This window comes from Homalodisca vitripennis, chromosome 3, assembly GCF_021130785.1.
Source record: "Homalodisca vitripennis isolate AUS2020 chromosome 3, UT_GWSS_2.1, whole genome shotgun sequence".
In the NCBI taxonomy this organism is placed as follows: Eukaryota; Metazoa; Arthropoda; class Insecta; order Hemiptera; family Cicadellidae; genus Homalodisca; species Homalodisca vitripennis.
This window is the reverse complement of record NC_060209.1, coordinates 142,046,238-142,070,354: the sequence shown is the minus strand read 5'-3', so window position 1 is coordinate 142,070,354 and position 24,117 is coordinate 142,046,238. Positions and strand designations below refer to the sequence as shown.

The following is a 24,117-nucleotide window of genomic DNA, read 5'->3' as shown; positions in this document are numbered from 1 at the left end:
CCGTGATATGATGTGATGGCCGGTGATGAAAGCTTGTCTGCACCGATATTGAGTGCCTTGTCGCTGTTTCAGTATCGCGGTAATCGCTTTGACGGTGGTCACCGGTACTTCGTGAATGTGGCTCTCCCGTAAATACTAGCAACACAATCTCAATACTCGTTTCAAAAAACTTACTTTTATCATCAATGGTGATCAGTCAGGTAGTATTATTCAAACTTATATATTACTACTGGTAATAGCCAATGGCGCATTGTAGCGGCGAATAGATCAACGTCGAGCGTGGCTGCTGCTTGGATGGTGACCGCTGAGCGATCCTGTTCTTGCATGCAGTCCACCTACCCGGCCATTGGTGGTGGTTCGGAAGTAACTGTTAAGCCGTTGGTCGTCAGGTTTAAGTGGGTGTCTTAGCCCTTTTTCTTCTATGGGGCGGCCTACTGCCATGCACTTAAGCCTCAAGGGCCTTTTGCGCACCCCGGAAGCACGCCATGAGGCTTACCAGTCTGTGGTTTCATCAGTTCCACAATCCGCAGAAAACAACTTATCAGGTCCTCCTGGGGAAATTCCCTACCCTTGTCCAAACTACCAAAGATGGCACACCGCTCCCTTGCTATTGAAGGGCAATCAAAGAGCAAGTGCTCGGCAGTTTCATCCTGCTCATCACACATTCTATAGAGGTGACCAGGTCTGACTGGTCTTAGCGCTAGTTAAGTAAGACAGGTGGTCAGACTAAAAATCGTCGTTTCGTACCAAGTGCGGTTAGGGTCGTTTAATAACGATTAGTTTGTAATTGAACTAATGAATATAATACTGAGATCAACCTGTTTCGCGAGGGACTGTGACACACAGATCTCTTCGCTCAGTCCAGTGTCGACTTCCCACGGTCGGGTCGAGCCGGGTCGCCAGTCCGAAGCCCCGTGGGTCATAAATCGTCTACAATACCGGTTCTGTGTAAGTGGTGTGTTTTCGGTTGGCAGAATTAGAGCGCGAGAGTCACGCGCGCCGTCAGTGTGGATCCGCTGTCAGCTTGTACACGTCCTTGGGATTGTCGGGATTGTTAAAAGTGACAGTTATTGTTGCGTTCAGCTTTGTGCCAGGTAAAGTAACGTTAGGAAAGTTAAAATCGCTGGATCTCCCTCTGTTAGTGCTTCTGTTCTGCGATGGATGTCTGGGCTGGTAAACGGTGTCCTCTCTCTGGCATTATTCCTGGTTTGATGTTTGGAAGTTCGGAATGTCCTTCTGCTGTTGAGGATAATTGGGAACAGTTATGGTTTAAATGACGAATCAGAGACACTAATGCTTTAAAATTTCCTGTACGGTTGGGCTCTGCTTTATTTGATATCCTGGGTCAGAATTCTGTCCAGTTCGTTTCCGTTTGAGCCAATTGCTCTCAAGAATAAGTAGCGTAGGTAATAAGGAGAACGACATCTAGATGTCTAAAACTATTGTGGGTGCCATGTTGTTAGAGATTGCAGATCACGTGATGTAGAGTAGTCGCCTAACTCACGGTGGGCGGATCAAACGTCAAGATGCTGTGGCACAGGAGCAGTTGTTCGAGGCCAGTTATGATCTGCAAAAAGGGCGATCACATATGTGCCGTCGACACTCAGGTGATAGATGGAATCCCAGAGTTGATAGATCTGTACACTGCGAAAAAGATCAACTACGAAGATAAACAATTTTTGAGGTTGGATTTGTCTCAGAAGTACAATGTCGAGGTCAATAACGTCGCCTTCCCATGGTGCACGATCACTACAAATTTGCGCGAGGAGATAAGTCGTTTTTAAGTGTTGACTTAACACGTTTTAGTTACACGGATTCTTTCTGTCAAGGAAATCAAAATAGTACTTATCCGCAGGATATATAAGTATATAAATGTTTCTTTGTGTACGATTGGAGCTAAGTATATCCCACGTTTGTAATGTAGTGAAATAAGTGGTGTCAGATTTGTGGATACTGGCGTCATTTCTGTTGGGCTTTTCCTTTCTAGTTAGTTTCGTTCATGTAACTGAAATTTGAAAGGGAAAACTATATTCCAGAATTTCAGACTACAAAATGACATATCGCCTTGTAGAAGACCTAATCCCTTGGAGAGTGTTTAGTTAAGTTTAATAAGTAGTGTGTATTGGTTACGGTTGTAAAGGATGAACAAGAAACTAAAAAGTAGATTTCAGAAACTCCGAAAGACAAAATGACATCTCGATCTATAGTAGACGGAGGCCGTGTGACGATCTGTAGAAGAGTCAGTGTTGAACTGATTCATCAAAGTGACTATACTGTGTTGGTGTGGTGCCTTCAGCTAGTCGCGAGTTTATCGCATGACTGAGGAATTGTTTGCTTTGGATTTGATTGTAATTTATTATCCAAATGTTGTATAAATCAAAGCACCATAAATGACAAGTGTTGACTAACGAGAAAACTGAGGTGTGCGAGCCTGAAAAGGCAAGTTAAATCGACAATTATCTTTCTTTGACGTGTATTGATTAATACTTGGAGAACATCTAACTTTCGATCAATTATGACATGGATGTGTCCGACTCGCAAAGTAAAGTCTACACCTGTCTGTAGACTCCAGAGAGTAACAAACGTCTCCTGGGCCGGACAAGATTAGGCCTGTTAATCACCAGATTGGCAGAGGTTTATTTGAACTCCTACTTGGACTCCCAAGACGATGATGGATCGCTCCAGTCGTCCTCTCTGATTGCATACATAGTAGCGCCCGCTTGGTCATCTGGCCTTGTATGGCGTCACCAGAACGTTGTATGTTACCGCTGTTAACTTTAATTTTAAATAATTATGCATATTAAGTGCATTATCACGACTACTCTTTGAATTCTTCATTTTATGAAGTCAACTACTCTACGAGAATCGTCAAACGTTCTTTATTTTATAGTTAAGCCTACACATCTGTCCTGACTAAAAGTAATACTTTTTTTGTCATTCAGTACTTATCTCCTTATGTGTATCATTTATTGACTTGTGGAAGATATTGACTCGATTTAGTAACATATAATTTACAATACCAGTGAAGCTCCATAACAATTAAAGTGTGTGAAACTTGAGTGTGAAAAATATTAAATAAACAGTTTAATTTTCAATTTTACAATTGAAATCACCGTCAAAACTAAGCTCTGTAGCTTTATACGGTTAAACGATGAAACAATGGATTCCCGCGGTAACTTCTTGGCAATAATGTATGTCGTAAAAGTGAACGCTTTGACATGACGATAGTTTCTGCCAGTAGGTATGTGGTCGAGGTATGTGTGGTGGCCGCTGACAACTCCTCGGGTAACGGTGCTGGACAGGCCGGACGCCTCGGGTGCCGGTGTGCTCACGAGAGACGGCGGCGAGCGCCGTGTTAGTCCGAGCCACCAAATCGGATCGGGGGCAATTAAATAAATAGCGGAGAGTGGAGTCGGCAGTATTTGGCGTGCGGAGCCGCGGCTGAGGTGGGCGAAGACCTTCCATCCATTATTGGGTTGTCTGGTCGGCCCGGTCTTATCACCTCGCGGCCTTGGTAGCGACACCCACCTCCCTACGTTCCAGAGTTAATCATTAAATCATAAACTGCTCAGGAATACTTTACTCTTCGCGAAAACACCTTCTCCTTCCAGCGTCCTTGTTATACGTAAAATTAATACCATTCATTCTTCTTCGTATTTAAAAGTTGAGCCAATTTGAGTAATTCATAAGGCATGCAACTTGCATAGTTTACTAATATCTAACTAATGTAAGAGCTAGGTTTCAGCATTTATTTCGGATATCACTATCATAACTATGTATTTTGTACCTAATCAAGAACGTGTTAGGTCTTGTATATTTTCGGTTCCCCATTACTGTCGTTAGTGATTTAGTATTCAGGTAGTATACTAAATTGCGGTTATTCAGTGTGATATAATATTATTAGCATTGGAGCATGATCTAATATAAAAACCTATCTATGTTTTGTAAATTTAGACGGATTGGTAATTCCAAGAGAACAACCTAGGAAAGATAACGGAGATAACGGTTTCAATTTGGAGATATAGATCTAATGTAAAATACGGTGACAGCAGAAACATTATTTCAGAACACACAATAGGAAAGTGTATTTGAGCAGGAACTGCTAAGGAATGAGTCATCCACATTAGTCCCAAAAGTAACCGCACTTCACACAGCGTAGCTACGGTAGGAAGGGTTGGCTCAATTCGAATTTTGAGTTTAGCTCCAGTTCACCTTCCTTTTATTGCAGCGTCTGGTATCTGACGTTGTCTCAGACTTGACTCCTGGAATCTGGAGTCATATAGTCTGAAGAAATGCTAAGAAAGTCTACAATTATAGTTGTCTCTGATGTCGAAACAATGTAAAGGTCTGTTTTGATCTTCTTCATCGCAGACTTTCGTACATATCTTCTTGTGATAGAGTCTAGCCAATTGTTTAGATGCCAAAGTAACATAAATTATGGTTTAGAATATACATAATAGATATGATATATGAATATTCATGTATGGATATGAATATGACGGTAATGATATGATATATATAATAACCAAGGTGTAATGAAGATCAGCAACCAATATACTCGGCGATATAACAAGAGGGAAGAGTAAGCCGAGGTCAGCGCCAGTGTCAATCGGTAATGGTGGGCCAGAGGGCAGCCTGGGGGCTCTGCCGGCATGTGGTTAGACGGATACAGGTTACAGTCATTCTTACCTGTTACATGCTCGTTTAACGCTTCTCCTTATGGCACCGTCTCCACTTATCATGTGCTCGCACAATCGCCGCACCACCGCGCGCCCGGCTGCCCACGAGCTGCTCGGATGGATCGCTTGAGAGCTGGGTAACTAATAGTTCTCGTCCGTCTCACCTGGAACATCTTGAGAACATTTTACTATTTGGGAGTCAATGATTTCTTTATTGTGCTATTGACGGATAGCATTGTACAAAATAAATGTCTCCTATATGCATATATATCCCTATCGAATTGAAGTTGTTTCCAAACTTCTACAGTTGAAATTGTGTTTAGATTTACTCTGATAGATTTTGAACAACGATGTGTTCCTCATCAAACACAATGTTGGCTATGTTGGAATGAAAGATCATGCTAATTTAAAAGCTCAATTCATTCTTGTGATATCTTGCGAAATTTTAGGTTTCGCTAACATTGAACCAAATTTCATGGAGTGACATGCACCATTATCGAACTCGAAGATCTTAATGTTAAATTTAAAGTCAGTTAAGTCAATCCGTTCTCGTGATATCGTACGGACAGATAGACTGGCAGACCAACCCTCCCCCCCTTCGGAGTAATAGGAGTGATGCATTATTATATAATATGAAAGTTCTGTGTTTAAAGTTATCTCTTTCTCACTTACTAACACAGCATACTATATTGAAACGGATGAAACATGTATGCGAACGTAACAATCAAGCAACTAATTTCTATTTCGACTCCTGTTTTGCTGACAATGCACAGTGTCCATTTCAAATTCGACTTTAAAAGTGTTTTAAGTTACTAGTAGTGTAAGTGTGTTCCACGAGAGAACTTTGTTGAGTTCACCAATGCTGGAAGAGACTTTAACGAATGGTCGTCACAGATGCGTATGGATTATAGTTTTACTTTACCACCACAATGCAGAAAAGTAGGAGGTTTGTAATCATAATTTTGTTATTAATAATATTAATCAATTTGGTATGTGTTATATACATTACCATATATATGATAGTATACAATTAAAGTAAACCAAGGCACAACCCATTTTCGTTTGGAATATCAATTTTAATTTTTTCAAAAGTCTCATTAAAACTTACTTTATTTTTCTATATTGTATTTTCCCAAGGAATTGGCAATCCTTGTTTTGTCCATTTTGTAAAAGTAATATTAATTTCTAACATGAATACCACGGAAGATATTTAAACAAAATTATTACTGTAGCAATTGTCCTTTCCAATATATTACTAAAAATAGTTTAACGTAATTAAAAGTTTTTAATTTATATGCATTTTTAAATAACATTTTTGAATATCATGCTTTTATTGAAATAAGATTTTTAGTGTATTGAATACTGAAATAAGTACTTTTTAAGGTGAGTTGTCTGTTAAACAATATTTAAAAAGTTTTTAAAATCTGTATTTTATCATTTTTACTTTGATATAAGAAGGTGCGACTTGGTATTCATTAATTACAATGACTTTACTACATACGTAATGTAATAGATCTATTTGTGAATTTACCTTGAAAGCGTTGTTACCGTCACTCTTTTAGTTCAGTGCGACTTCCGAACTTAAAATATTACATTTTTAAACTTTTAAGGTGCATCTACCCCTTTAACTTAATTTATTACAAGGGGTAATTTGAACAATTGTTACTAATTTCAAATTCATATCAACGGGTCTTTATTAAAATTATAATTTTTTTTGGTAAATACCAACACAATTACCTACTTTTTTATTGGTTATTGGAAGTTGTTTACATAATTTTGTATTCATATCAATGTTTTATGTTAGTAAAAGGCTAATACCATGTAATTTCAAAAATATTAGATCCACGTTCTTATGGACATGGATTTATCTCAAAAGACATAAAATATATTGTACTTATTTCCTGATATGTTATGGGTAGTACAAACAAAATTCAAATTGATAATTAGTGATTTGTGATGAGCGTTTGTATATTAATAAAAAAATAATTACTATGGACGTTAAATTCCAGTAAGATACAATATTTTTGGTTACTCCCATCGAAACATAGTATTCTTTCGTATTATTTGTATTTAATATAGTTCCAGTAAATTAATTAATTCTTCACAATTGATTAGCTATGAACGTTGTCGTCTATAGTCTATTTTAAGCTCAATAGTAACCCAAATAGTCTGACCCGCTAGTTCACGTGCGTAAGTGCGAACTTGGGATGAGTTGAAATTGTTAGGCTATTCACTGTAGTAATGCCTCGGAAAGTAAAATAAATCAGTATTTTTTGTATCTTATCATTATGTAATGCAAATTAAAGTAGTAATAGGTATTGCCATCTTACTAAAAAAATAAGAGTGAATGTACAAGTAAGGTGTACATGCTGGTCGGCATGTACGAGTGAGTCACAGTGACCTTGAGAGAAGGTTACCCAGCATTACTGAATGTCTGGCCGCTGCAGCTGCTGCGGTGTCTGCACGCCAATGTTGTCATTGGTATATTTGGATGGGGTTTCTGATATCATGATGATTATATCTAATTCTTAAGTAACAAAAATTTACATTACTCCTTAGTAATTTTGATATGAGTTTTAGTAGATGCTCTGTGTGAAACTGTTCTGTTACTCGGAACGCCAACAATGCGTAAACTTGACGATCCCCAAAGTATTTATCGGTGATATGTATTAGCAGTCTAAATTATACACGCATGTAAAGTAAACTAAGCGACTGCTGAAACAGTATATTTGTACCCGGACAATAGTTGCCATAGCAAAGACTGTCCAGTGTTAGCTACTGACTCGCCCTGTCACTAAACTAAGCTACTGCTAAAACAGTATATATGTACCCGGACAATAGTTGCCATAGCAAAGACTGTCCAGTGTTAGCTACTGACTCGCCCTGTCACTAAACTAAGCTACTGCTAAAACAGTATATATGTACCCGGACAATAGTTGCCATAGCAAAGACTGTGCAGTGTTAGCTACTGACTCGCCCTGTCACTAAAGGAAGCTACTGCTAAGACAGTAGATATGTACCCGGACAATAGTTGCCATAGCAAAGACTGTGCAGTGTTAGCTACTGACTCGCCCTGTCACTAAAGGAAGCTACTGCTAAGACAGTAGATATGTACCCGGACAATAGTTGCCATAGCAAAGACTGTGCAGTGTTAGCTACTGACTCGCCCTGTCACTAAAGGAAGCTACTGCTAAGACAGTAGATATGTACCCGGACAATAGTTGCCATAGCAAAGACTGTGCAGTGTTAGCTACTGACTCGCCCTGTCACTAAAGGAAGCTACTGCTAAGACAGTAGATATGTACCCGGACAATAGTTGCCATAGCAAAGACTGTGCAGTGTTAGCTACTGACTCGCCCTGTCACTAAAGGAAGCTACTGCTAAGACAGTAGATATGTACCCGGACAATAGTTGCCATAGCAAAGACTGTGCAGTGTTAGCTACTGACTCGCCCTGTCACTAAAGGAAGCTACTGCTAAGACAGTAGATATGTACCCGGACAATAGTTGCCATAGCAAAGACTGTGCAGTGTTAGCTACTGACTCGCCCTGTCACTAAAGGAAGCTACTGCTAAGACAGTAGATATGTACCCGGACAATAGTTGCCATAGCAAAGACTGTGCAGTGTTAGCTACTGACTCGCCCTGTCACTAAAGGAAGCTACTGCTAAGACAGTAGATATGTACCCGGACAATAGTTGCCATAGCAAAGACTGTGCAGTGTTAGCTACTGACTCGCCCTGTTACTAAAGGAAGCTACTGCTAAGACAGTAGATATGTACCCGGACAATAGTTGCCATAGCAAAGACTGTGCAGTGTTAGCTACTGACTCGCCCTGTCACTAAAGGAAGCTACTGCTAAGACAGTAGATATGTACCCGGACAATAGTTGCCATAGCAAAGACTGTGCAGTGTTAGCTACTGACTCGCCCTGTCACTAAAGGAAGCTACTGCTAAGACAGTAGATATGTACCCGGACAATAGTTGCCATAGCAAAGACTGTGCAGTGTTAGCTACTGACTCGCCCTGTCACTAAAGGAAGCTACTGCTAAGACAGTAGATATGTACCCGGACAATAGTTGCCATAGCAAAGACTGTGCAGTGTTAGCTACTGACTCGCCCTGTCACTAAAGGAAGCTACTGCTAAGACAGTAGATATGTACCCGGACAATAGTTGCCATAGCAAAGACTGTGCAGTGTTAGCTACTGACTCGCCCTGTCACTAAAGGAAGCTACTGCTAAGACAGTAGATATGTACCCGGACAATAGTTGCCATAGCAAAGACTGTGCAGTGTTAGCTACTGACTCGCCCTGTCACTAAAGGAAGCTACTGCTAAGACAGTAGATATGTACCCGGACAATAGTTGCCATAGCAAAGACTGTGCAGTGTTAGCTACTGACCTGCCCTGTTACTAAAGGAAGCTACTGCTAAGACAGTAGATATGTACCCGGACAATAGTTGCCATAGCAAAGACTGTCCAGTGTTAGCTACTGACTCGCCCTGTCACTAAAGGAAGCTACTGCTAAGACAGTAGATATGTACCCGGACAATAGTTGCCATAGCAAAGACTGTGCAGTGTTAGCTACTGACTCGCCCTGTCACTAAAGGAAGCTACTGCTAAAACAGTAGATATGTACACAGACGATAGTTGCCTTAGCCATGACTGTCCAGTGTTAGCTACTGACCTGCCCTGTTACTAAAGGAAGCTACTGCTAAGACAGTAGATATGTACCCGGACAATAGTTGCCATAGCAAAGACTGTCCAGTGTTAGCTACTGACTCGCCCTGTCACTAAAGGAAGCTACTGCTAAGACAGTAGATATGTACCCGGACAATAGTTGCCATAGCAAAGACTGTCCAGTGTTAGCTACTGACTCGCCCTGTCACTAAAGGAAGCTACTGCTAAGACAGTAGATATGTACACAGACGATAGTTGCCTTAGCCATGACTGTCCAGTGTTAGCTACTGACTTGCCCTGTCACACAAGTCTAATTAAAGTGGTTTTAATGCGGTACACTGTTCGCCACTCAACTGCGGCCATCGCTCACACGCGCTCTCGCCGTCACTAGTAACGTTTCTTTTATTCATTTACCACTCAAGAATGTCAACTATTATATTGCACTTATACAGCGTATCACAATCATTCTAAGTTGGCTATGGAATTTTAACCTAATAATCACAAGGAACGAATTGTTTACGTGGTTGGATCTAGATGGAGGATGATTTATTTCAGGAAGTATTGAAGGAATAGGACGCATCGCCGAGTTGGGAAAACGTTACTTGTCAGAACTAACTTGGCTGAAAACCTAGTTGAAACCAAATGCCGTGTTTAGTTTTATTTTTAATGTACTTCCTTCCATTAAGTTCAAGACATAAAAAAATAAAACTATGTTAGTCAATCGAGTCATTGTCTTATTTTGATAAACCGCCTATCTCTCTCTAAAGAAAAAATTGTCTAATATTTTGTATTAAATGAAATTGGAGAATGAAATTCAGTTTTGAAATAAAAACATGGTTGTAATTTATTATAAAATAAGAGATAGAGGGACAAAATATTGTAAGGTTGCAGGTTGGATGCTGTGTGAGACGAGTACGAACACGGCCGGTCTCGGTGAACGTAACAGCTACAGTACAAGCGAGCAAGGTCGCCAGCAGCGGGGAGCGCAGGTCGCGGCTGAAAGTTGCAGTATGCTGTGTGAGACGAGTACGAACACGACCGGTCTCGGTGAACGTAACAGCTACAGTACAAGCGAGGCAAGGTCGCCAGCAGCGGGGAGCGCAGGTCGCGGCTGTGTTGTAAAGTTGCAGGTTGGATGCTGTGTGAGACGAGTACGAACACGGCCGGTCTCGGTGAACGTAACAGCTACAGTACAAGCGAGGCAAGGTCGCCAGCAGCGGGGAGCGCAGGTCGCGGCTGTGTAGTAAAGTTGCAGGTTGGATGCTGTGTGAGACGAGTACGAACACGACCGGTCTCGGTGAACGTAACAGCTACAGTACAAGCGAGGTAAGGTCGCCAGCAGCGGGGAGCGCAGGTCGCGGCTGTGTTGTAAAGTTGCAGGTTGGATGCTGTGTGAGACGAGTACGAACACGACCGGTCTCGGTGAACGTAACAGCTACAGTACAAGCGAGGCAAGGTCGCCAGCAGCGGGGAGCGCAGGTCGCGGCTGTGTTGTAAAGTTGCAGGTTGGATGCTGTGTGAGACGAGTACGAACACGACCGGTCTCGGTGAACGTAACAGCTACAGTACAAGCGAGGTAAGGTCGCCAGCAGCGGGGAGCGCAGGTCGCGGCTGTGTTGTAAAGTTGCAGGTTGGATGCTGTGTGAGACGAGTACGAACACGACCGGTCTCGGTGAACGTAACAGCTACAGTACAAGCGAGGCAAGGTCGCCAGCAGCGGGCAGGCAGCGGGGAGCGCAGGTCGCGGCCGTCGAGGAATGCACTGTCGGTCGGGCCTCTCGCACTGGATGCAAATGTCCGGCCGCGGTCGCGGTGATTTAGTTGGCCATTGTGAGCAAAGCGCGGCGTGGCGGCGGCAACGCGGTGCGGACGGCGCCACAGCCACCTAAAGACAAATTTAATTGTCAATCAGCTGATCAGACAGCGACAGCTGGCCGGCTGCCAGGTACTCTCGCCAGGCGCCTCCCTGGCAAAGTTTACAGCTGATGCAAATTGAATTTTTGTACCCGTTTTAATTGACAACGACCACGTATCACGATGTTTGAAGACATTCCTGCGGATAGCTGAAGTTGGTTTGATCATGATAAAATCGAGGTCTCTAAGACGATGACGTCTGATTCCATTGCATTTTCAATTGTATATCGCCAAAACTGAAATAGTTACTTCAAGAAAAGAGAAACTAGAGTTGGAGAGAAGACCTAAAACAATAACTACAATAACCCGTGTCTAGCGTCTATTATACTATAAAATTTACTTTAATTGTAAGTGTACTTTAGCAGTTTAGTTGCATCATCGTTTAGCCGTTTCTCAAGTTTGCCGACTTATCTCGTGTCGGAGGAGGGTGTGTAAAACATACAATCTTATGTACACATCCTGTAGTAGAGGAAGTCGGCTCCAGGGGCAGGGACGGTCCCACGTTACTCACCTGGGCTATGGCTAGGGTGCGTGGTCGACACGGCCAGACTTGCCGGTCCATTAGGTCATCACGACCCAGGATACGTCACCGCCCTGGCACAAGACAACGGGGAATAAATGTCATCTCAGTTTCCGAGTTCAATGTGCGTGACACGCGGACACAATGACGTCATTATTGTAATGGTTTAGGTTCTTTGTCACTAGTGAAGAGCTCGTAATGTGTCTATTTTATGGAGGACCTGATGCGGATCCAGGGCGTGGCTGTTTTACAACAGACAACACAATTATTACTTTCTCATTTTTTTATGTTAAACGAGATACAAGAATTGCAGGGCAGATATATTGTGATTTCCTTCGAAGTATATTAACACTGCATTTACGTTATGTATAAAATTAAATCAAATTATGAAAAACATAATATGTGACTTTAAATACTCGTGTTCTAATTGGTCGTTTAATTTACAGTTTACGCCATTGCGAACAATAATTTTGAGATAACGTAAAAGCTACGATTGTTGTATCACGTAAGGGATGTTCCATGATTGTCTCTTGAGTTTGAAGCGCTATGGTCTATTGTTTGCTTAATGTCAAATAAGTATAATATACTTATACTTATAGACTGTGCTAAATTTTACTTTGATTAAATTATGATGATCACGACAGTTTAGACTACACCTACTACTCGCTATAAAAAGGAAAGATACAGTAAGGTGCTAACTTTATTAATAGTATAAGGCTCCCATTTCTGGGATTTTCAAAATTATTTGATTCACATATTCGGGTAAATATTCAATTGTTTATCATTTTAATTCATTTGAATTGCTTCCGTCTGATTAGATTGAACATATTATATTGGAAAAATTGAGATAAACGTTATGTATTTAAAGAACTGACCACATAAATTAAGGAGAATAACCAGAACATAATGTGGAGTTCATCAGCTGAAGGATATAATGTAGATAAGACGCGTCAGCAAGGATATCGATATCGGGCTCGGACTGAAAAGGAGAAAGCCTCGGCAACCAATGCGTGCTGTGATGAATATAAATGGAGGTTTAAAGCAGTTTAGTAATTGAACGCGATAAGAGTGTAATGCTATCTGACAATGGCGGAGAGGCTCGTGTTCTAATACCTGTTATTATTAACAATTTCCGTCCAGATGCACTACAAGATAACATTGTTGTTAGCAGCTCCGACAGAATCGCCCATTTCAAACTGAGGCGGTACATTTTCGTTCTCTGTGCAGTTTCAGACTGACAGACCTGTAGTGATTGGTATACCGTTACCGTTACTGGGGTCGACTTTTGCCATCCTGGATGGGTGATGGGTTTGTTTGTTTGAGCTGTGTCCAAACGTGGGATTAGATTCCTCTTCATTCTCCACGTACTCGTATTGAAATCAAGTAAATAGCTGCGCTGTAAAACATCCCTTCCGGCTCAGTCGGAGGAAAGGCGGATTTTACAAGTGACTGTCGTCATTTATAAATGTTAAACTGAAGATGCGTTATTGGTTTAGATGTTTGATTTGCACAAAACTGATTGGGGAATAAATGTTAATGTTTGCATGTTAATATAATCTTAACATTTTCAAACATTATCTCTTGAATCTTGAAGCCTTACCAGACAACAATTTTTCCAAGCAAATACATTTTTTTAATGACGTGGACTTTATTTAAAATTAACCAGAAATGATGTGTGTAAATATATTCACGTATACTTCTATAACTTTAAACGGCCATCACCGTGAAATTTTAAGAGCCATCGGAAAAGTACTAAGAATAAATGTTGCTGGACGTTGTTTTACAATTGAAAGAAACATATGAATTTTGATTTGTTTTGTGAAATACCCGTTATAAAAATGTTGCCCAAATGGGAATGAACGCCACCTGGAAGGTTATATTTGTTAAGACTAAATAAGGAACTCAACCAAGCTATGTGTGAATACTGTATCTGTACCACGTTTAGTCTGAATATATTAAGAATTACGGTAGTTATCGTGTTCACAATATTATCCCCGAAATGTAAATCTTACGAGATTGCAAAAATCCGTACGAACAAATATTGTAAATTACCCGAGAATTCTACAACACTTTTCTGTTTTGCGCTATAATGCCTAGAATCTTATACATAACCATTCTCTTTCCAAACTTTGAATAGCCGCCATCTTTAAACTTTAAGAGAAATCGGAAAAAGTGAAAGAATCAAAGTTGTACGTGACAGTACTTAAGGGGCTGCCATCATTATACGATATACTTTTGCTATATTATACGGTTGTGTGGAAGCTGTGTGGAAAAGGTAAATGATATCTGTAGTTTTGTTATTCTTTCCCATTTTTTAATCAATCTAAAACAAACCCTAAATCGAGATTACTTGTGTTAAACTCAAATAAAGGTATTTTGTCCGATTTGGGTAAATGACTTGAAAATGGATTAGGGTTTTCTCTTTTTATAAATATTTTATTCACATAGTATATTAATAGCCATAATAAATGCCTCTCGCGTTTATGTATGCTGCAATTACATTTCGTAACGAGAACATAAGTTGTGACTTGTAGAGTAAAAGTGTATTGCATACCACCTGATCGCATTATGTCGTTGGACAAACGGCCGAATTGAATCAGATCGGGCAAACCGCATTAGCATAGCTGCAGCCGGCCGAGCCGAAGCTATTGTACCCACGACCCTTTAACCTCGCTATTTATAAACGTCCTTGCTGACACCCCCGCGAGTCCCGGCCCGCCTCTTACTGCACAACAGTCCCGTGTCCACACCAGAACTACTCTGATAACGGAAGTGCACGTGGCGGAAGCGAAGCCGCACACGAAGCCGTATCGCCGCAAACTATCACTGATACCCCGATATACCCCTTCCCCCATGTCGCTATGTGGGGGGCACAAAGTGACTCGGGGTACAACGGCACGAGCTAGGGCGGCCACCTCCCACACACTGAATCGAGCACATTCTTTAGTAAATGTACGTTTTAAAGATTTATTTTTATGCAGTGTTTACTTTTTATACTTTTGTTTCTTAAAGGAAATAATTTCTTTAAAATAGAAAAACATGTAATTCTTCCAGTAATTCTTTGTACATGTACTGTAAACATTTCGTGTCGTTATATTCAAGAGATTTTTGGGTTTGATTATGAGTTGTTCCTAAATTCTGCTTCAAATGTTTACCACTTTTCGTAGAGCGATCTAACCGACGTTTTTCTATTTGTACTGTCTCAAAATTGGTACCTTAAGTAAAGATACCAAATTTAAGAGTTTTGGGTTTGATTATGAGTTGTTCCTAAATTTTGCTTCAAATGTTTACCACTTTTCGTAGAGTGATCTAACCGACGTTTTTCTATTTGTACTGTCTCAAAATTGGTATCTTAAGTTAAATCTCTTTTGAAAAATGTATGTTGATTATTATATTGTCAACGAATATTCAATCATACGTGCGATTATTACTGTCATCACGAGAAGTGAAGAACTAGTTTTTACAAGCCCACAGAGGTACAATAACCAAATTAGCCGCCAGACTGTTTTGTCATCTAATTAATGTTTGTGATCCTGCCCCGTAATTAGCTGTACTGACTGCGGGGTCACATTATCATCACATCTGTGCTGTGTGTAACCAGCTGGTAACCAAGCACTTCTCTAGCAGCAGGTTGTGTGAGTGCTGTGGGTCCACTCGCTTGGTCACGTGGAGGTCGCTGCTTTGGATTACGGCTAATTTCAAATGTGTGATTTACTGTAAACACTGTAATATTGAAATAATATTCTAGAATGTGTATAATTTGTAATAATACATCTTCAGATGTCCAGTCAAAATATTTTGATTGTCGATTATAAGATAAGAATATACAAATAAGAGATATAATGCAGACTCAATATGGAGATTCAGAGTAGCATTTGGACTGGAGATTGTGAGCAAGGGATAAAGAAAGAAGAGGTAGAATAAAAACAGTCATTTTTTAAAATTATACGATAAGAATTTAGAAAAAAAGATAAAGACAAACTTATAACACCTGACAAAGAGATACAGTGAACATGTTAGTTGGGGATTATAAGCCACGAATATGTAATATAGAAATAGAGGTAACGTACAAACAGACTCATTATAGAGTCAAAGTAATAAACTTAACGATAGTTTAATTTAGGATTGTAAGACACGGATATAGTATGTAGAAAAGAGGTAACATAAAAAGACTCATTGCAGAGACTAAGACATACATTTAACGATAATTTAATTGGGCATTATAAGACACGGATATATAATGTAAAAAGGAGGTAACATTAAAACAGACTCATTGCAGAGACAAATAGATACACTAAACAATAATTTAATTGGAGATTATAAAACACAGCTATAGAATGTAAGAGGAGGTAACATACAAACAGATTCATTACAGATACACTTAACGATAATTTAGCTGGGGATTATAAGACTCAATAGTATTTTTTTGGAAATTGTGAGATACGTATAATGAAAGAAGAGATTTAATACAGACTTATTAGGGAAACAAAGAAAGAGACATATGATAATATTTTGATTGGCTACGGAGTGTGTAGGAAGTAAAGTTGGCACCGAATCTGTAACAGGTCAGGAATAGAACAAGTCCACTCACTCCATCATTCCATTCCATTCAGTGTCAGTGTTACTGTATTGGATCGGCCGATTCTGACGGTGAGTTGCTTCCGATTTTCTTACATACAGACACACACAACAATCTCAGTGTAGATATAATGACGGCTTCGATAAGTCAATTATTTACACCTCAGAGATGTTAGCAGTGATTTTTCGATGGCAAGTGACTTAACAGTTGGGAACTAAAAAGTTTCGATTCCAGAATTGCACTGTATAATGATTTTTTACATTCCTTTTTATTTTTTACTTTGACTAGTTTTTCATGTTCGCAATTAATTATATTAGGCAAGCCAATGATAATAATTGAGTCTTATACAAAATACATATAAATTATAACTTGAACAGATAAAGCTTAGGCTACATTCCCGCACATGACACCGACACCAGTTTGTTCGCGTGGGATTGGAATGTTTATTGTGCCATAAGAGAAAGATAGAGAGAGAGCGCGCGCGCACTAAAGAGAGAAAACTAAGACAGAATTCCATTCCTGTGATCGCTGCTACTTTACAAGTAGTTTTAGAGGATGATTTTTTGAGAAATTTAATAATTGCTGATGCCCTTGTAGCATTTTCAAAAGAAGTTAAATTCAGACCCGTTCTAGACGCTAAGATGCGTGTTGTATTTTTTTTCAAGACGATATTTAGTTTTGAGCCAATTTTTCATAAGGATCAGTCAATATCCTTTTAGAATTTTATTGGTTTGTTTTATGAATTGGTAAACTCTGTTTTGATTATGGCGGAGTAATCAATCGGTTTTTGGTCCGGTCGGTTTATTTTGTATTTATTCCTGTCATTTCCATTTAAGCTAAATTCTTTAAACATAAAATATAAGCTTTTTATTTCACGAGTATTTACAGATATTTAAAATAGAAATTTTGTAACCACGCCCAAGGGAAAACGGCCAAAGATAAGAAATTTTAGCAATATGCAATATCCACTATTAATTTAGAGGATGGCATGTTTTTGTGATTTCTGAATTGAGGGAATGATATTTTAATGAAATGTATGTAATCTAAGAAAATTGTACGTTTTTAATAACAGATGACCTAAAGTCACTCTAGTTAATCATATCAGTCACATAAAGAATAACATTTTGTATTTTCTAAACTTCCTCCGTTTTTCTGTGGAAATGATTACTGGATACTCTCAAATACTTCTGTGAATGGAATTGCTCGTGGGATGACCATACCCATTTTTCTATTTTTCTTGTCATTTTTCTTGTCAACAGCGTTATACGTATAAACAAAATTAAACCGACTTCACTTCTACTGCACTATTTTAAGAGAATAAAGTTTTGTGACTTATTACAAAATTTTAGTCTTTTGTTATTATTTTTCTTGTAAGCAATTGTCTTTTCTAACTATCCCATAACAGAAAAAATTTAGACACGTTTAACTCCAAGTTTTTTTAGTCGTGAAAACTGAAAGGTTAAGCGTGGATGAGAGCCCTCGAGACTTACACAGAAGTGCGACTGTTGCGGCGCAGTGTCTAAGCTAGTGATGATAACAATAACGAAGGCCCTGCAATTGAGTGGCCCGTGAGGCCGTGGACGGGAAGCTATCAACAGTATTGGTAATTATATGGGAGTGCGTGGACTGATATCTGCCCTCTAATTGATCTCTGCCCTACACTGCTCTGGCCGGCCATGCTGTGGCAATCCGGCGGTTGATCAGTGCGTTTCTTTTTAGGAGTGTCTTCACATTCTCACTTTCTTCTTGGGTACAGTTTGGACCATTTTCTTTTTAAATATTTTTACTGGAACTAAGGAGTACTCTCAGTGTTTGTTTTATTCTTCCCGAACTAAGATGAGATGGGCAGTTTGTATTTGCAAATATGCCCTACACAGGGTTTCAAGAAGTCCGCTGTTTTTTTCTTCGATATTTACTTCTCAACTGGGCAACTTTACTACTGTTGCATTAAAGTGTATGTAGCGGAATGTTCAACTTTGGAATTTTGAGTGAAATTTATTACCTTTAGAGCAACAGTAAACTCGCTGTTTTATTTCCAAGACTGCGGAGTCGATCCAGTTAATTTGGCAGTTTGTACGAGACAGGTGGCCAATTTATCGGTGAGTAGGCGGGGGCCGCGACAGAAGTAGGCTTGATTGCGGGTTAATGTAGGCCGTAAATAGTGGGATAAGCCGCGTCGAGGTGGGAATGTTACCGAGTGGCCAGAGCAGATCCTTGTGGTACGCCCTGTGTAATTGATCTGATAGACGTGTAGGCCCCCTCTGCCAACGTGCCGGCCCCTGCAACTCGCCAACGTAGCTAACACGTTGAGTTCTGCTGCTTTCTCTAGTTTACGTGTGATGTAATTCTGTGTCAGGACCCGGGTAAGACCAGACAAGTGGAAAGAATTAAGATCAGCACAATTTTTAAGAACTGAATGCCTCAAGTCATATCAAAATGTGTACCTATGGCAGTTAGTAATGTAGAAATCGATAGGTTGTCATTCTTCGTCAACGCAATTGTAGAAAACAACAGTATGTTCATTTCCTTACTCCCTATTTTGTATAAACACGTTTATCCTTCTACAACGTCAACCCCCAAATTATCTTTTTTTTACAAACGAGTGTTGGTCAACCAAAGGCTAGGTTTTATTCGCATATACATAAAACAGTCTTTGTACACACATTTTCAGCTCGCGGCAGTATTAAATGTATGAAAAGAAAGATGATTGGCATGGTCTTGATATCTAATTTTAGTAGAAGAGATTCAAAGAGAATTAGCCTATCTTCGTGACATGTATCTTACAATAAAATCCGTTTAACTGTAGTTTCTTATGTAGTGTTATTATCAACAAGTGCAGTGTTTATGATGCAGTGCAGTTTTTAACATCTTTCCAGATAAGGAACTGTCAATTGGATTTAAATAATTTTGGATATATATATATTTTTTTTTCGTAAGTTGTAATGTATGTGTTTTAATTTAAAATGTATAATTAGTTTTGATTAACGTAACTATTGGTTTTAACCTAACTCAACTGAAAATGAAATAATATATGTTTTAACTATCACATTTCTTACCAAATAAACAATAAAACGACCATTTCAAAGTTAATTACACATTTAATGAAACCTGACATAACAGCAAAAGAAGATATAAAACATGTAAATGGCAAAATCGGACAGGCTTGGTGTTTTACTGATTGGGATCGGATGAAAAGTAACCAATAAAAAGTATTTTTTAGTACAATTTATGTATATCGTATGCAGATGTTGCAAGGTTAGCAATAAAGTCCGTTTTTAGATTAGCAATAAAAAAACTTGTTGTAACTTATACAGAACGAGGACGTTTGTTTACATATAAATTAACATAAGATTCCTGGCTTTCTTGGCATATTTTCTGACATGCTGTAATATGTTCATATACATATATATATATCCACCCACCGATGCTCATATGTTTCCAGTTAATACCCAAGCAAATAATGTATTTATGAGTTCTGTCTGCGCTCACCAGGCGATCAAAGCTTTAAATCCATCACACCTGTCTATTTGTATGTAAATGATTCTCACTGTTAAACATTACTTTCTGGGTTGGGCTTCATTTAATTTGATACCGCAGTGATTTACTTACGAAATGTTCTGGAGTTCCTGGCCCTCGATGTTCCAATGTGGTTAGAACAGAATTATTTTTAATTGCTTCGGAATGTTTGGTTGTGGGAATAAACGATTTGGGAGACAGCCATTATACTAATAATGTAGTAGTGTCAGGACATTCTCTTCAAGAAATTACAAATCTACATTTAAAATTTTGTTCCAAGAAAAAAAAAACTAATACCTATTTATGAAAGACATTTATTGAGTTTTCTTTTCATTTTAACTTTGATTGATCCACGGTTTACTTACTTAACTATTCAGTAGGTACTTATTCATTAGTACAGTTTGATTTATATTTTATCCATTTATGTGAAAATTGACATCTCGTGTATTATCGAGATATCGCTTAATTCTTAAACGTTCCTAAAGAAAATCGTCAGGGAAATTCAACTAGTAAATGATAAGATCGATCCATGAATATTTCCTGGAATATATATTTTGACCTACAAAGTTTTGAGCGCTTTTGTAGCCAAATGGGTAAGCGCTGTGGATGACCCTTAGCTAGGTAATTCTAGGAGCCAGTACGTTGTGTAGTCAGAGGGCTTTAAAATTATAGGTTGCTAAGAGATCGTGTTCACTCAAATGCCAGAGACATTCATGGTTAAATTTGATAAAGTTGGTTCAGTGTCTGGTAAATTCAGAAGTCAAAATTATTCATAAACTATGATGGAAATCTACCGTAATCTAATGGCCAATGAGCAATATGGTCTTTTTTGTATACGATTAAGTCCTAACTTGAACTTAAAATTACAAGTGAATAAAGAAATAAGTTAAATGGTAACGGTCGCTATTAAATTATGTGTAGTATTATTTTCATTATAAAATAACCAGGCCATATCGTATTGCTCTTGAATTTCAATGCAACAATATATAATGAATACTTAACAACGCCAATTCTCTTTTTCATGAGCGAGATGTTTTTAAGTTTATGAGAGGGAGGTGAATTTAACGGTATTGAAGATGTTCGCGTTTTTAGATGAAAACCGAGAAGAAATAGTGCGTCAAACTCATACTGTCTTGTCAGACAGAAAGCAGTCGGGCAATTAGTTGAGGACCGGTTGGAAGACAAATGGAATGGTATACCACGACCTAGCCACTTGTGTTGGAATGCCACAAGTATTACCCGGTCTGGGCCAGTTTTTTCCGGGCCAAGACCACTTCTCGTTTTACACCCCATCCCTCTTTGCTCCGGCTTCTTTTTGTTTCCACCCCCGCGCCGCGCCGCGACGTGGCCACGGCCGGTATGTTAATGGGGCACCTGTGTAAGGTATACGGCTATAGGCTCCACAGCCGACTCGATTTCTCACTTTTTACGTCTCCCTCTCGTCCGTCACCACTGTATTTGGGAAACTAGAAAGTGTCACCTGTTGAGGAGGAAGCGGCGATGGGTGCAGTGGCTGATGGGTGCATCCCGTATCGGATGACTCTCTGAAAGCCTTTCTGTACCTCTTGCATTGTGTTTGCGCAATGGATCAGTCAAGTTTGACTCCGTCGGAGAATGGAACTTTCACACGGTTTTCACAGGCGAGAACCCTGTGTCTCTTTACATCAACGTGTCTTCATCGCTTGCTTATAAGTGAAATAATATGCTAGCAATGGTTGCTTAAATGGGTTTGTGTACTCAATTTATTCATTTGTTTAACTCTACTGCGATACGAACTTTAAATTATAATATTACTCAAAAGATTGACTCATTCGTTACATTTGTGTTGTAACTTCACCTTATTTGAGCTCTGCTTACCATTGCCAGATAGAACTCTATCGTACTCTCATCTCAACAGCAGGAGTATGTCAGTACATTACATTGTGTTATGACTCTTCATCTTATTTGAGCTCTGCTTACAGTACCATTTAGTACGCTCTATCATACTCTCATCTCAACAGCAGGAGTATGTCAGTACACTACATTTGTGTTATGACTCTTCACCTTATTTGAGCTCTGCTTACAGTACCATTAAGAACACTATCGTACTCTCATCTCAACAGCAGGAGTATGTCAGTACATTACATTTGTGTTATGACTCTCCACCTTATTTGAGCTCTGCTTACAGTACCTTTTAGAACGCTCTATCTTACTCTCATCTCAACAACAGGAGTATGTCAGTACACTACATTTGTGTTATGACTCTCCACCTTATTTGAGCTCTGCTTACAGTACCATTTAGTACGCTCTATCGTACTCTCATCTCAACAGCAGGAGTATGTCAGTACATTACATTTGTCTTATGACCTTATTTGAGCTCTGCTTACAGTACCATTTAGAACGCTCTATCTTACTCTCATCTCAACAACAGGAGTATGTCAGTACACTACATTTGTGTTATGACTCTCCACCTTATTTGAGCTCTGCTTACAGTACCATTTAGAACGCTCTATCGTACTCTCATCTCAACAGCAGGAGTATGTCAGTACACTACATTTCTTTCATACATTTCTTCAAAATTTCACTGAAAGATTAAAAAATAACAAATTAAAAATAAAACTTGAATGCTTTTAAAATTGCTTAAACACTTCATGAACACACACACACACACACACACACACACACACACACACACACACACACACACACACACACACACACACAAACAAACGATGGCCAAGAAAACGCAACAGAGGAATTCATTAGTAAGCCTAGCAGTTAGTGATTGAACTTTATGGTGTTGTGAAACTTTTGAGTATAGTGCTGTTGTAAAACCTGTCCTGTATAATAAAGGATTGATATTTCACAGTTCAGAGAGTCAGGATAATGTCTTAAGATATTTTTTTTAACTGATATAACATTAGTGTATGACAAGCCAAAATAATAAAACTTCAGCAATTTTGGTTTCTATTAAGTAGATTTATTCTTGCCATAGTGGTTGATCCTTCTTTTATTTTCTTCTTAGTAATTTTTTTCTAATTACATACAAATACTATCAATACAAAGGGATTTGTTATTACCCAATGACAAAGTCACCCATTTTTCTGATAGTAAAATAAAATAGAATTAATTGAGAGATAAATACATTTTGTTTTGTATTTATTGTTTGTTGGAGAACGCAACAAAATAATTGCAATAGTAATTGTAGTAGTGTGCAGGATGTTTACTACACACTGCACAGCGCTCTCTGGTGTGTATGTGCCCTCATCTATAGCTATTGTATGAATGGAGTAGTCTAGTAATGTGTACCGCTGATTGATGCCACCCATGTGAAAGAGTGGGGGTGAGTGCTAAAACAATAGACAGCATTGGGTTACATGGGGTGACATGCCTACATAAGGGGGCGCAGTGTTGTCATAGCGTATTATGTGATGTGTGTGTCTCAGAGTCCTGAGGGATTGGATATTGGTTCCTAACTTGTAAGCACTAGGATTTTACTTAGTAAATAATTATTGTTTAAATTTCCTAATTAAAGTTATTTATGGTGTTATATTTGTAAAATTCGTTTTTGATTATTTGCCTTGAGCAATATACTATGTAATTTTGAGTTTGTTTTAATTAGTAAACTTAAGTCTCTCAGTTCATTGGGATGAAAATAAATGTTCTAAAAATGTCTTTCTATTCACTTGTACTGATTAACTTATTGATTAAGTTGCATAAGGTGGCCTTATTAAGAATACATTTAATTTTATTTGACAAACAATAGATAGAAAACAGACCAAATTTGTAGCTGTATTGCACCTATATTAAATTTAGTCATTTTTATATTGAATTATTTTCCCCTATATCTGTTCCATCCTAAGATATATTCAACAAGGTGTTATTAAAAGTTTATAGTATTGATCTTAAAATAATTGTTAGACTTGTAAAGTAAGTAAAGTATTTGTTTGTTGCAGGAATGCTGTCAAGAAGTGAAGGATCATGTATGCCGGCAGATACATCAGTATCTACATAGTGGTCTACATGTCCCACCTTGTCTGTCAACGAAGTGCTGGTATGTTTTCTTTAGTTGTAAACTTGCCTTAAAATGTTCTGATGATATACTATTATCAAACTATTCATGTTATGCATGGTTTTGAACCAGGTAGACACATAACCAAGAGAGTTCATGGTTTGGTTTGTATTTCCTGATCGATAATATTTTTAAAAGCTAAGAACAGGAGCAATAGATCTAAGGAAAAACCATAATTGTGA

At 38.8% G+C, this 24,117-nt stretch overlaps 1 protein-coding gene across 3 annotated transcripts in view; it reads left to right on the top strand.

Annotated features, from left to right (window-relative positions):
• Window positions 1-24,117, top strand: part of LOC124357601 (interference hedgehog-like) — a 145,395-nt gene that overhangs the window by 90,778 nt on the left and 30,500 nt on the right. For all 3 annotated transcript variants that reach the window (XM_046809523.1, XM_046809524.1, XM_046809525.1), the window contains one exon: window positions 23,820-23,917. In XM_046809523.1, coding sequence (XP_046665479.1) covers window positions 23,845-23,917 — 73 coding nt within the window. In that variant the 5' untranslated portion in view covers window positions 23,820-23,844. The remainder of the gene's footprint in view (window positions 1-23,819; window positions 23,918-24,117) is intronic.